Below are 13674 nucleotides of genomic sequence, written 5' to 3' on the forward strand. Positions count from 1 at the left end.
CGTTACAATATTAACATACAGCTAAGGATGCAGGTGGAATTTTCTTGTATGCTGTGATCAAAGGCGCACATTCTGTGGAAAGAATGAAATAACGATTCCCCCTTGTGGTTAAAAAGAAAAAAGCAGGCAGAAAAGTAACTGCTGTATAATCAAGATACTGTAGGACTCGAAGAAAGGGCAAAACCATTGTTAAAGCCCGAAGGATCTCATTACACACTAGAATTTAAATATTAGGAAAATAAATTAAACGGACTACTTTACTGGTCCTAATAACATACTGACAGTCATCTGTTAACTCCTACAGTATATTAAAGACCTTATCTGTACCCTACTGTTCGCCGGTTGAAACGAGATTTCAGTCTTTAATGAAAAGCAGCGATTCTTATTTTTTTTGGTTAATATGGAGGAAGAGTAGAATATAATTCCTTTACAGGTAGAAATGCTGAGTAGTACTCCACCTGACATTCTATACAAAATGTTTCTTTTTGTGGTCAAGTGCTGCATTTTTTAATAAAGCACTTGAAAAACGCCAAATAATCCTTTAACATTATTTTTCAATAATGGCTTTATTGACTTTTTAATATTGAGGGAAACAAGTAGATATAAATATTAAAAGACCAAACAAAAAGAATAAAAAAATATAGTTTTTTTTATTTAAGTTGTGTTCACTGTATCTCAATTAGCACATGCAAATTCCATCTCAGGAAAATACCATTTTCAATTAGCTATACTTAATACATGGCTATCCTAGTGACTTCCCCAGGCATAATGGTTTCGCCAAACATAGCACGGTTTTATTTTCCGTGAAGTCCTCTTTTTTCTTGCACGGTACCTTTTACGTGTTGTGAGATGAAGTGACTTTCATTTAACCTTGTGAAAACCGTTATTCAACCGCGTAAGTGCACGTACTGTATTGTACTGTTTGTGCGGCGCGCTATTTTATGAGATAATAAGGCATTGTGTGTTGAGCGACTGCTGCTTTGAGATCTACCCGGACTTCCCTGTCGCCTGAACCGGTAGAAACACCCAGCCCCTTCTCATGTGCGTTAACAATGTCATAGATTCTGTAACCCCAGTGCTCAAGCACTTACAAACACTGGACACAAGGGTAGCGGTAACAGACGAACGATGGATGTTACTGTTAACATGTTTTCGAGTAAAAGGATGTTTTGAAGCGATCAAGTTTATTTGCAAAACAACGTACGACCTTTTAAGGAAAGTCCCCAGCGGTTATTAGGGTGTCTTTACTGCTAGCGTAAGCTCTTGGTGAGATGGGAGGAAAAAGTTTTTCATCAGAGGGCATAAAACGTTCAGGAAATGAGTAAAAACCAACCCTCAGAGACACGAGTAAGAGGAAGGAACAGAAAGTAAGGAAGAAGCTGCTGCTTTGTTTGGGTACGGGCTTTTGTATCATTTAAATGTTGTTTTCATCACTCATCTTTGTCGGTTGAATAATATCGGGGAAAATGCACTTTTTATTTGGATTTTATATGTGAACGAGTGTGCTATATCTTCACAGGTTAGTATATTCACAAAATATTCTTATTTCCGGTAGTTTTTAGTTCTTTTAATATGGGTGAAAGTGGATACATGCTGAAAGACCTGTACCGTTATAACCTGGAGGAGAATCGGATGCTTTAATCGCCCGTACAGTGGCATACGTGCAAAATCGTCGATTCACGAGTTACCGCCTTTTCATTTTGGAGGAATTAAGTATTTTAACACGTGTTGGTATCCGTAACTCCCATTTCCTAGTAGTAAAGAACCGTTTTTTTTTTCACTGAGAGATTGTCTTGTTCCAGATGACTTTCCTAAAACGGATAAACAGTCACAATAGGTGCTCAGCACACACGTGCGTTTGTCTTCACAATGTCAGGAAGCTAGCGATGGCTTAACCGTTTCATATCGTTGTAAGGAGTAAAACCCCCAATTACAAATGACATGTTGAGTTTCCAAACATATTGAAGAAAACGCCACAAATACAGTTTGGTGCAAAAGAGTCCTTGTGATATTTACCCAGGGGTAACTGCATGGCGTTTTGTGTCTTTTTAATCGTTTTAATATGCTTGGCGTGTTGTGCATTTCCTCTGCTTCAAAATGGTTTATATGACGTTTACCTTAGCTCTAGTTCATACGCACGCTTTACCTTGCGACTATTATTTATCACACACTTACTCCCTTTTGTAGAAGAAAATATTTGGTAAAAATATAATTATTGCTGTTTTGTTGGTTTGTTTATTTTTTAGTTAACCGTTTCTTTGAGATTATGGAAGGCTGTCCGCTTTTGATGAAACCAAACTGAGTTTCATTTCTGTTTTGGGCGTTCCAATTGCACTGCTAAACTACAAACAATATTTTCACTGATATTGTATATTGCAAAGTACAGAATCGTGCATGTTCAAGTTGGGATAGAACAAGTTTCCAAGGAGACTTGGATTTTGGAAATATGGAGGTCGTCTTACTTAAGATGAGTTGTAAAACAGAAATACCTCCAGTGCTCAATTCTCCATATCCTGGCCACTTTTACTGTGTTGCCTGAGAACAGCTGAATGACATCACAGTCATGGGAAAAAAGCATGCCTGCAAAAGCTATGCAGTCACTGCCAAGGAAATTCGACCTGCTTAATCATATTTCTTTTGGATTCCAAGGGTTTCTGACCTTATGTCCAATGAGAGTCTGCAGCGTCATACTGTATATAGAAACCTTGGCAACCATGTAGGACCGGAGAGAGCAGCCTTAATTTGTTTGTTTTGAGTTTGGCTGACCAGAGCGATTGCTGTGAAGCCAGTGAGCCTCTCAGAGGGGAAATAAGAAGGGGTTGGTAAGGACTGAAGGATTGAATGTGGACTTGAACTTTATGCATATAGATTCAACAGTTTTCTGTGAATCAGTTGCAACATTGGTCAATCTGCAGTATTTTATATAAATGAGACAAGTTTGTGTTCAGAGATATACAGTATACTGTATAAATCCAGCTTATAAACATCAACACAAACTTTAAAATTCCCATTTTCACTTTTAATTGCCACTGCTTAACTAGGTAAAACGGTGTCTTCATGCAATTTCCTTCCTCTCTAAGAAATGGAAAGAGTCCAGCCCAACATTGAAATAAGAACAGTAAAAAAGCAACAGCAAATTGCTTAATATAATTGTCAAAGATTAGTAAAGTTTTTATCCAGGACCTACATTCCCACAAAAGTTAATTAACTTTGTTAATTAACTTTTCTCATACACAAGTTGAGATGATGAGAAAGTGTTGACTCTAAAAGACTATACTATCTATGTCTAGATTGTACTGTATCTAGAAATAAAAGAAGAAAATTGCTGCTGACAGATAATACATGTACAGACAGCTGCTGTGTATACTGTGAAATGCTTGTGTAATGTCTTAGTCATAATAGAGAAATAGAGTTGTCATAAGGAAAAATAATAGAAAATGGTTTCTATTATTTTTCCTTCAGAAAACTATTATCTGTTGCATTGTTGTAATGAATAATAATGTCAGCTGAGCATTCTATCAAAATGTGCTTCTTTATAAAATATTCAAGCATAGAGTACATTTAATTAGTAGATTAGACAGAAAATTGACACATGGAAACCACCTACAATACATTAAGATAAATCTTTGTTTAAACACTGTTACATTTAGTAAGTGTAGGAAATGTTATTCATCAGTCTTTTCAGAATAGATTATGCTTTGTTTGTGTACTCACAATCTTGAAAGCTTTTAATTGCCTTTCAATGAAAGGATCATTATAAAGCTGATAAATTGACCCACTATTGCATAATCAGTCCAGCAGGTATTTTCTGCTTCTACACAATGTCTCTAATCTGGTATTCACATCTGATAAGCACATCAAGTATTCTGTAAATATAATAAATAGTACACATTTCAATAAGATCTGCAACACCTTTAGAAGTTGCTGGAATATTAAACATTTAATCATTGTGTAATGTGCATCATAAGTCAGGGTGTACTTGGTGTAGCAGGCCTGAAATAGCAGTTCAGGAACTAGCTAGAAAAGGTTATCTGACTTCCTTATAGAGTCTGTACTGAGACCAGAGGGTTGTGTAACGTTGTAAGCGTTCTATAAATAATGCAGGGCTTGAGCTTCTGTTTAAATGTTTTAGATAAAAGCTCTGCTGCCTCAACATGTAAGACAGCAAATTTATGGATGTGGAATCAAATGGTATGGAAGTTAGGGAGACAAGCAACTACCTACGGGGTAATCAATTAATTAATTTATTCTCTGTGATCTTTTATGTCTTTCTGATTAAATGGTAATGTGTGAAACAAGTCTTATCTGGAAATGCTTCCGAAAACATCTTAACTTCCTAAATGAAACCTCCAAGTTCATAGTTTAATTTCTACTTAAAGTTGTGCTTGCACAATATTATCTGTGGTTCATAACATTCACATACTGTAGTGTTGTACAGTACATCTTGGATCTCCAGGTTATCTGCATTAAACATTGAAAATGTTCCTTTACTCTCTGGCTCAGCATTTTCAGTTTGGTTTGCACTTACTTAACTATAGGTGCACTTAAAGGTTATTAACAGCCTGTGTAAGCAGAATGTGCAAAAATACAAAAATGTTTCTAATCAGTGTTGAGCAGTTACAGTATGTGATACTGGAAACATCTGTAGCCTGTACAATTACAGTTTGAGACCTGTCTGATTGATGGGGGTTTGTTAAACCTTGAATTTTCTTGTTGTAAATGAGGTACAGCGCCCAACTTTACCTCCGCTGGTCAACTAATCATTCATTTTCCAGACCTAAACCTACAAGAATACTTCCAGGGAATTTTAAGAGACAAAACGCAGAATGAGTCTCTAGTGTCTATAAAAAAACACACTGTGATAAGTGCCTTAAGATAAGCGCTTTTGGTAACATAAGCAGAGAGACAGGAGCTGAGCTATGCAGAGGAGCATGAGCAGTTACCGACCTCACATCCAAAAGAGTGACATTGCAAGTGTGACAAAGTACACCGCACAGAAAAGAAAGAATACTACAAACTGTAGAAAAGGATATGCAACAGGAAAAGTGTAGGCCTAGGCGATATTCACTTCCCCTGTAAGTTGCACCCTCATAGTGCATCAAGTTTGAGTTGAAAGATCAGACACAAACCCTTCAGAACACCTGAAAACCCAACCGTTTGCAATGAAATACTTTTTTTCCATCAGCTGCGGAAAAATGAGAATAGGTTTATTTATAAACTCTAAAGTGACACAATTGTAAGTGCTATGGGTCTTCTTATGCAGATTTGCTTTTCTTTGAATTCCCTAAGGGAAAGAAATCAGCAAGTTAATCAGGTTCAATTATTAGCTGATTTCAGATGTAAATAAAGATTTTTTTTAACAGTAGCTGTAGTTTTTACAAGAAACCCCTAAGAACCAAGGAGATGTTACTGTATCTGAGGTTGGATTCATATTTCACTTGGATTTTAAGCAGGTCTAAGAATTGTTTTGGTTGTTTTTGAGAGTTTTCTTCTTGGGTGTCGACACTCAGGTGACACTTACTAAGACTAGTATTGGACATGCGTCTCAACAAAAAAAAAACGTGAACTTTGCATCTCTTCACAACATGAAACCACAGTACTATATTGACTGTAAATATTTTTTTTCATAGAAGCTATGCAACTTTCTATGTTAAAAGAAGTGAAGTTTCACATAAATTGAGTTCTGTACTGAATTGCATAAACAACCTGTCAGGAAGCGTTTTTCAGGACCCTATGCAGATGGCAAAATCCGGAGTGGAGTGAGACTAACTAAGGAAAAAAGGACTAGGATCAGGGCTGGAAGAACAAGAACCTGTCCAAGGTGCGCTGGTGCTCGGGGGGGGGGGGGGGGGGCGTGGCCAAGGCAAACAAGTCTGAAGGGAGTCCGTAAGAAAATCCAGAGAATGCTAATGTCCAGAGCCGGGTGATCCATCCTTGACAGACAAGACAGGAGTTAAAAGCCAGAGCGGGATCCGGCAAAGGGTCGGGGGGATAAAAAGGGGTAAGGGGGCCAGGCGCTCCAAGCCCCGGACCCAGATGGTCAGGAAGCCGTTGCGAAGCCTATACCGCCGAGCCTCTTCTGGACTTGCTGGTAGGCGGTGCTTCCGGGCGTCCATCTTCCAAAGCTGAGTCTGGAATGGTGGGAGTGTCTGGCTTTTAAAGGGGAGACTGGAACAGGAGGCAGGTGCAGGAAATCTGAGGTGAACTAGAAAGGGCTGGAGCGTCCTTAAGAGGAGGGGTTTACGATCGTGACACAACCTAATTAAGCTAGAAGAGAAATTCATAGTTAATCAAAACCTGGTAACATTTCCTGAATAAGAGTGAAATACGCAAACCGATTCATTTTAAAGCACTTTCCATTACATTTTATGATCAGAAAACAATTCTCAGTATTTTCTTAGCGAAAGTCATTCCCTGAAGAGCAGTGATACTGCTTGACATACATATTTTGTTTGGAGGAGCAAAATTACTCAGCATTGTGAATAGAATACAGGTGAAGAATCTATGTCTTTAGGAGATGTGCAAGTTTTTATACTCCTCCATGTTTCTTAATGCATAGCATAGCATAGCATAGCAGTTTTAAACTGTGTGATTTTGAGCACAACATATTTGGTTTATGATAAATCCCTTCAGAAAATAAGTAATTGCTGCAAAATTGCATACTCTTTTGAAATAACTCTAGCACAGGGTTTAAAAAAAACATGCTTGCTAGCACACAGTTGTACATCTGGCTTACCAGAAGTTGGGTTGCAGTTCTTGGTAGAAATGCAGAGTGCACTGCACTGTAGCTCAGTCTCAGAGGCATGGTGCAGGACATTTGATAAGGCTTTTGAGGTATGGTTGCAGTAAATGACAAAAATAGGTTTGTTAAAAACCTACTGACAATTTAAACTTGTTTTTGTTTGTTTTACAGAGAGATTAAACAGTATGCAGGGGACTGTTGTCCGGGTATGCGTGGTGGTGGCAGCCGCCATCCTCAACCACCCCCTGTTGTTCCCGAGGGAGAACACCACCGTCCCGGAGCGGGACGACCAGGTCATTGCCCGCATGCGGGAACACGAGGAGAAGCTGCTAGCCGAGAAGGCACGACTAGAGCGGGAGGCCTCACAGGCGGAGCAGGGGGTGCAGCTGAGCCCGGATGTCGAGGAGAGCTCTAGCTGGGACCTTTGGAGCGCTCTGTCCATGATCATCTTCCTCATGATTGAGATCTGGAGACAAGACTACCAAGACACCACAGCTCAGGATCCCACTTATGAGGAGGAGGACAATTTGCCTCTTGGGAATGTCTCTCTGAAGATCCCTCTTCCGGACAAAGCTGTCCTGAACTGCTTTTACGAGAGGTGCATCCGCATCTCGGCCAACGAGACTTGGAAAGTGCAGAACTTTGTGGAGGGTTTTGCGGACGACCTCCTGGAAGCTTTACGGAGTGTGTGCAACAGGGATGCGGACATGGAGGTTGAGGACTGCATTGGTGTGGGCAGCATGTACGAGAACTGGAGGGTGAGCAAACCTCTGATCTGCGATCTCTTTGTCTCATTTGCCCCTCCAGATCCATACTGCTTCACGTTTCAGCTCTGGTGCAACTCCCAGAATGACATCCCCCCCGACAGACAGGGCTACGGCCGAATCAAAGTTGTGAGAGCTAACGAAGATGGACCTGGCTGCGTGTGTGGAAAGACGGACCTTGGTGAGGACATGCTGTGCCTGCTGCACAGCAAAAACGAGAGGCCCAAAGTCAGTGATGCCATGGATGACCTGCTGTGCTCCAAAAACACACCTTACCTGGCCAAAGACCAGGTCATGAAGTGGTTCCTGATATCCATCACCAAGGCATGGAACTGCATCTCCCATAAGTATGATTTTGAGCTCATGTTCCGTAACCTAGATTCTCCAGGAGCCCTAAAGGTAAAATTCAGATCAGGAAATACCATCATCTTCAACATCACTCCTGTCGTTCAGTTCGGGGATACAGATGCTTATTTTGTCTCGCACTTTGCCTTTAATAACGACAACCCTTCAGATATCTACTGGCCCCTTTCCTTTGCTGTCTATGAGAAAAACCTGATGAAAGTTCTAGTCAAGAGACTGCCAGACAGTTCTTGCCATATCTGCTGCCTTCAGATTATTTCCTTCTTGCACAAGAAGCAAACGAGCCTGACTGGTGAAAGTGCCCTTACTAACTACCATTTGAAGACGGCTCTGCTGCACTTGCTTCTGAGCAAACCTTCTTCAGACTGGCGTGCTGAATACCTGGAGAAGAGGCTACGAGACGTCCTTAGGTTCTTGGAGAAATGCCTTCAGGAGAAGAAGCTGTATCACGTTCTAATTGGGAACAAGCAAGTTCCAAAGCACATTAACTTTCCACCGGTATTCCAAGCTGCAGAACCTCTGAATCTGTTCCGCCCCCTTGTGCTGCAGCGGGATCTTTATGCCAAAACGGTGGAGCACTTTCAGGAAATGGTCAGAAATGCCCCTGTGCTGATACAGGAGTACACCCCACTCTTTCCAAACGGAAGTGTACATTCTTCCCTCAACACAAGTTTCTAATCTTCAGCATCGCATTGACTTCAACCATGGAGCACAGTTTGAAGAGACAAACCTACTGTAACAAACACTTTTGAAGGAATGCTTATTACAAACTTGGCTTTTCATTTCTACTCCCCAGTTGTGTTAATACATGTCATGTCTTGAGAACACATATTTTCACAACCCTTTTTAAAAATGGGGACCAAAAACCAACTTTATACACGCTGCTGGGTTGTCCAAGGATTTTCTGTGAAAAATGATTACAAACTAACTAAAACCAACATTGCAAAAGTATAAAAAATACAACACGTATTGAAATCATTACAGGAAATTTGAAAAGAAAATCAGGAGGCAAACCCACCAACAAAGTTTAAATAACACATCAGAAGGTAATTGATACTGTATGTATTATGGGAGAATTTTGTAGGAAACAAGATATGTCCACGTGATAAGTATTTTTAAACAGTATACGCTGCAGCTAAAGCTTTTTAGTGTTGTTTTATTTTTAAAATAACAACACCAGGTTTATTATTTCATTTGTGCAAAAAACTGCTGTTTGCATTGTTGGGAATTTGAAAGGTGAAGTTTAAAAATGACCTCTGAAATTAGAAAGGAATTTCAGGCAAAAGCTATCTTTTTGGCTGAAAGAAAATATTTCTTACAGGTTTCTAATGGAATTCTAACATTTTGCCAAGTATTACTAGTTTAGGTATAGAACATGAGCCTGTTGTTAAATTGTAACAGTGATCTTTGAATTCATAGGAATTCTGCATCAGATTCAGATCTGATCTTTTTTTCAACATACAGAAGACGGTTGAGCTGCATTCACATAAAGAGTGTGGCGAAAGCAAAGCAATAAGGAGAAGGAAGCTCATTGGTATTCACCATTCCAAGATCTCAAATTGATATTTAAATAATACTGAATTGAGACTTTAAGTGCATTCTAGTTATCTTGATCCAAGGAATCTTGCTTAATGAATTAAAACCATAGATAGAAAAAAAAACATACTAGCTTGATTTGAAATGTCTGTAAATAGCACTCTTAGTAATAGCACAGTCACATGGACATTACATGAAATGTACATTTTCAGTCTTCTGTCCCAGACAAGGACAGATCTAAAGCCATGAGGATGATTTCTGAATAAATAATATTACATTTTTCAGTTTGCTGTTTGCCAAAATGTAGCCTTAGTTCATAAGCTAGACAAAAATAGCGTCTTAAACCTTTCCTCTATAACACAACTTTATTAGAAAGAAGTACCTTAAATATACACTGTAGAGCTATCGTACTTGTTGGAAGAAAGAAAAGCCCAAGGGCACTCTGTGTAAATATAACTATTGGAAACAGACCTTGTATCATCTGTTCTAAGAGTGTTCAGGTCCACATCCATCTGACTCATATTTTGCATCCTGACGTCTTTCATTGCGCATTTTAAAGCACACAGATTTAAGATTTATGAAGAATAATGGCCCAGAAAGAAGTGCAGAAACCAAATGCCTCATGGCCATGCTTAATTATTAAAAGCCAATATGTGAACATTAGGCATTTTTTAGTAACAAAACATTTATTTTTGTGTAAAATATTAATTGATAACCCCACATCAGACCCTTCAGTGATGAACTAGGATGGAATTCTCTTTGCACTGAGAGTAGGTATTTTCTAAGCTTTGCTTCAGAAGGGACTACATGCCAGTTACTTTAATGAATAAATCTAACTGGTAAGGCGCTTTATACTTGCTAATGTGTTTAACCTTAGAAAATCTAAAAAAATGTTAGCTTTCTTTTTTAGAGCTTGAGTAAAGAAAGATTTTGTACATTTTATATTTGTATAGAATGGTTATGAATCAATATTTAAGTATTTAAGCACTGTAAATGGTCATTTTAATTGTCATTGGTATAGTGTAAGTGGGAAGAAATGCCTTTACGTGATTTCTGTTTTTTTCTGATTTTGCTTTTATTGTTTTCACTGTTTTTCACGTTTTCTGTGTCCTGTGTTCACTGGCCGTACACAGGTAAAAAAAATACTTGTGAACCAATTGCATACAATCGGGTTCATTCATCCAAGGTTCTATTCTATAATTAAAAAGTAAAAACAAGCAGTTAATTTAAACTGGTGGTCTTCTGTGTCACTTTAGAAAAGGACAATGGCACTTTCATTCCGTTTACATTCTAATATTGTATAATCAAATGGACAATGTTTGTTTTTACAAGAGGACAATTCCCTGAAATAATAGGGAAGATGCCAAACCGAATAAATCATGAAAAATATATTTCTGTAAATGTGATCTGCCTTGGATATTATAATATGACCAAACTGTTCTTCAGACAAAATTCTTTCCTGCAAGTAGATATCATTTCTAGAAAGGCTGTGACAATTTAAACTTTTCCTGTATGCTTTTTTTCTAAACCTTGTGCACTGTAACATTTTTTAGTATTTTGTTCTCATGTAACCATGATATACTGTACTTTGCTGGCATGGTGTTATTCTCTTGAGAAGGGTTAGTGTCTGATCAGTACCTTGTTATCTAAAAGGTACTTTGAGCTATCAGATAGATCTTTGACAGGAGAAGGGGGGCTTTAATGTTTCTCTTGTGGGAATGTTAATGTAATGTTCTCTTGTGAAGACTGCTGTCTTCATAGCAATTAACATACTTCATTTTGGTGATTTCCCTCCTTGCAGTGCACCATCAGTTCCTGATTTTTCTGTTTGCTTCATTTGCTTCAGAAATGGGAGGTAATAGATGATGAAATTTGAGAGATTCTATAGTTAAAGCACACATTTGTGCTTGTTTTCATAAGTGACAAGTTCATTGTAGTCTTCAGAATATGGACTATAGAAAAACTGTAATGTATTTATCTACAGTGTACAGGTATTGTGCTGGAAGATGGTGAGACAATTATCATTGTTGCCTCAAATCTTTGGGTCCTGGGTTATTGTCTGTGTGGAGTTTGCAAGGTTTCCATGTGTCCATGTGAGTTTTTTTCCAGGTACTCAGTTTCCCACCCCTTCTCTGTTTGAACACGCATTGTTTTCATGTTGCTTTCGGTTTGAGAACAATGACATAAAGGCACATACAGTAGTACCTAAAAGCTGTGCTGTAACTCTGTGACACCGATAGTCTTCACAAAAATGGTGTGTACAGTAATAGCAGCCAGAAACATCTGAAATGGGAATGTGTAAACATAAAAAAATATTTTGTGGAACTGTTTTTTATGCTGCACCTCATTTAGAAAATGAGAAATAGAATTTCTGAAATAATATATTCTGTAATTCTGTGAGTTTCTGGACTTTATCTGGAATATTTGTTTTTCATTCCTTGGTCACCAGATTAAACCTGTAGCCCATAGAAGCCAATGTAGTGATGGCAACACAGAATATAAAGCCTGACACTGCTGTGTTGCTGTTTTCTAGCCTGGTGTCATGTGATTTCAGAAGCTAAGCAGGACCAGGCCTGGTCTGTAGTGGGATAGGGATCCTCCAAGTAAAGCCATGTTGCTGTGGTGAGTGGTGTTGTAGGTTTCAATGTAAACCAAAGCCCCAGTGTAGTGAAGAAGGACACTCTGCTGCTGCGGGTGTCATCCTTCAGTGGAGACTGTGAGGTCCTGACTACTTGGCTATTAAAGATTATGAGATTATGGCTATTGACCCTGCATTAGTCCTGCTGTCCTGGATAAATTCCACTTAGCAATTGACTGGAGTGCAATGAAAAACACTGTATAAATGCAATTAAGTGTATGTATTAAAAACAAGTGCAATAACAACAAATCTGTATGGTGTCCGTTGTATTCAAGTACCTGTATTGGAAAATGGTCATTTATTCAGTACAGCAGTCTTTTTCTAAACCCATTTCCCAAAAGATAAAACCCCACTTGTAGTCATCAGTTTGCATACAGTATTTCCAGGTACAGTGGTATAAGTTTCATGGCTTTCCTCTTGTAGATATCTGTTTTTCATTTTTCCCACCTAGGAACCTGATGTGTGATATGAAATGTGAAAGAACTTTGTACTAAAAATGAATGTTTTAAACTTACCAAAATAAAAAGATATTTTAAAGTATAACAACAGTTACTGTACATGTAAGTGCGGTGATTTTGACACAATGTAAAAAGTCCAAGGAATTTTTTTATATTTCATACAGCTAGTATTTGGCAATGTATAACAACAGTACTGTAGGTGGTTTTTCAACAAAACAATACTAATTCATAATCAGTTTTTATTTCTTATGCATTCAGGCTAGGATACTAGAACTGTACCATAATTGAAATTATAACATTAATGTAACTGTGTTTCCATTTAAAAAGAAAAAGAACAGGAAATGACATCATAAGGCACTTCTACTTTAACTGCCACCTGTTTGGGAGCCTCCATTGCTCAAGTTCCCTTCTTGCAGTGCGCTGGTTAAAAATAAATTAGAAATAAATGACATCACTGAACCTCACCAAGGTATTTTAAGATGACCAGATATTCCACCATACAGTGCAGTCCATACGTATTTGGACAGTGGCACAATTTTTGTTGTTTTGGCTCTGTACTCCAGCACATTTAATTTGAAACGAAACAATGACTAAGTGCAGAATGTCAGCTTTAATTCGAGGGTATTTACATCTATATTGGGTGAACCATATAGGAATCACAGCCCTTCTTATACATAGTCCTCCCATTTTAGGGGACCAAAAGTAATTGGACACATTAACATAATCTTACATAAAATTGTCATGTTATAAATAAAATTGTAATTTTTAGTACTTCATTGTAATTTAATACTGCCTGAAGTCTGCGATCCATAGACGGCACCAGACTGGGTATCTTCCCTTGTGATGCTCTGCCAGGCCTGTAATGCAGCCATTTTCAGTTGCTGCTTGTGTTGGGGGCTTTTTGCCTTCAGTCTTGTCTTCAGTAAGTGAAATACTTCAGTTTGGAAACCTCTGATTGCATCATTGTTTTAATTCTCAATGGGTACTACCCTTCTGGTCCAGTTGGAAATACAGCCAGTTTCCTTTCAGACTGTCACTAATGGAAGGAAGCATTTCTATTTTTTTTTAGGACTAGGACATCTTGTTGAAATTTGTTTGTAAAATTCTTTCCTAGCTTCTAAAACTAGATACCTATTGTTTGCATACAATTCCTGTAGATTTTTTAAACAATTG

At 38.3% G+C, this 13674-nt stretch overlaps 1 protein-coding gene across 3 annotated transcripts; it reads left to right on the plus strand.

Moving 5' to 3' along the window:
* Positions 1–1115: 1115 nt before the first annotated feature.
* LOC148835010 (inositol 1,4,5-trisphosphate receptor-interacting protein) lies at positions 1116–12546 on the plus strand. 3 transcript variants are annotated; one of them, XM_088915194.1, is made up of 2 exons: positions 1116–1395; positions 6914–12546. In XM_088915194.1, the coding sequence occupies exon 2, from the start codon at positions 6928–6930 to the stop codon at positions 8545–8547; it is 1620 nt and encodes a 539-aa protein (XP_088771320.1). In that variant the 5' UTR covers positions 1116–1395; positions 6914–6927; the 3' UTR covers positions 8548–12546. The 3 variants fall into 3 exon arrangements, with proteins under 3 accessions (XP_088771320.1, XP_088771321.1, XP_088771322.1); XM_088915195.1 differs by lacking the exon at positions 1116–1395 and adding an exon at positions 1408–1519; XM_088915196.1 differs by lacking the exon at positions 1116–1395 and adding an exon at positions 5785–5821.
* Positions 12547–13674: the final 1128 nt, after the last annotated feature.

Source organism: Atractosteus spatula, chromosome 5, assembly GCF_055471065.1.
Source record: "Atractosteus spatula isolate fAtrSpa1 chromosome 5, fAtrSpa1.hap1, whole genome shotgun sequence".
Classification (NCBI taxonomy): Eukaryota; Metazoa; Chordata; class Actinopteri; order Semionotiformes; family Lepisosteidae; genus Atractosteus; species Atractosteus spatula.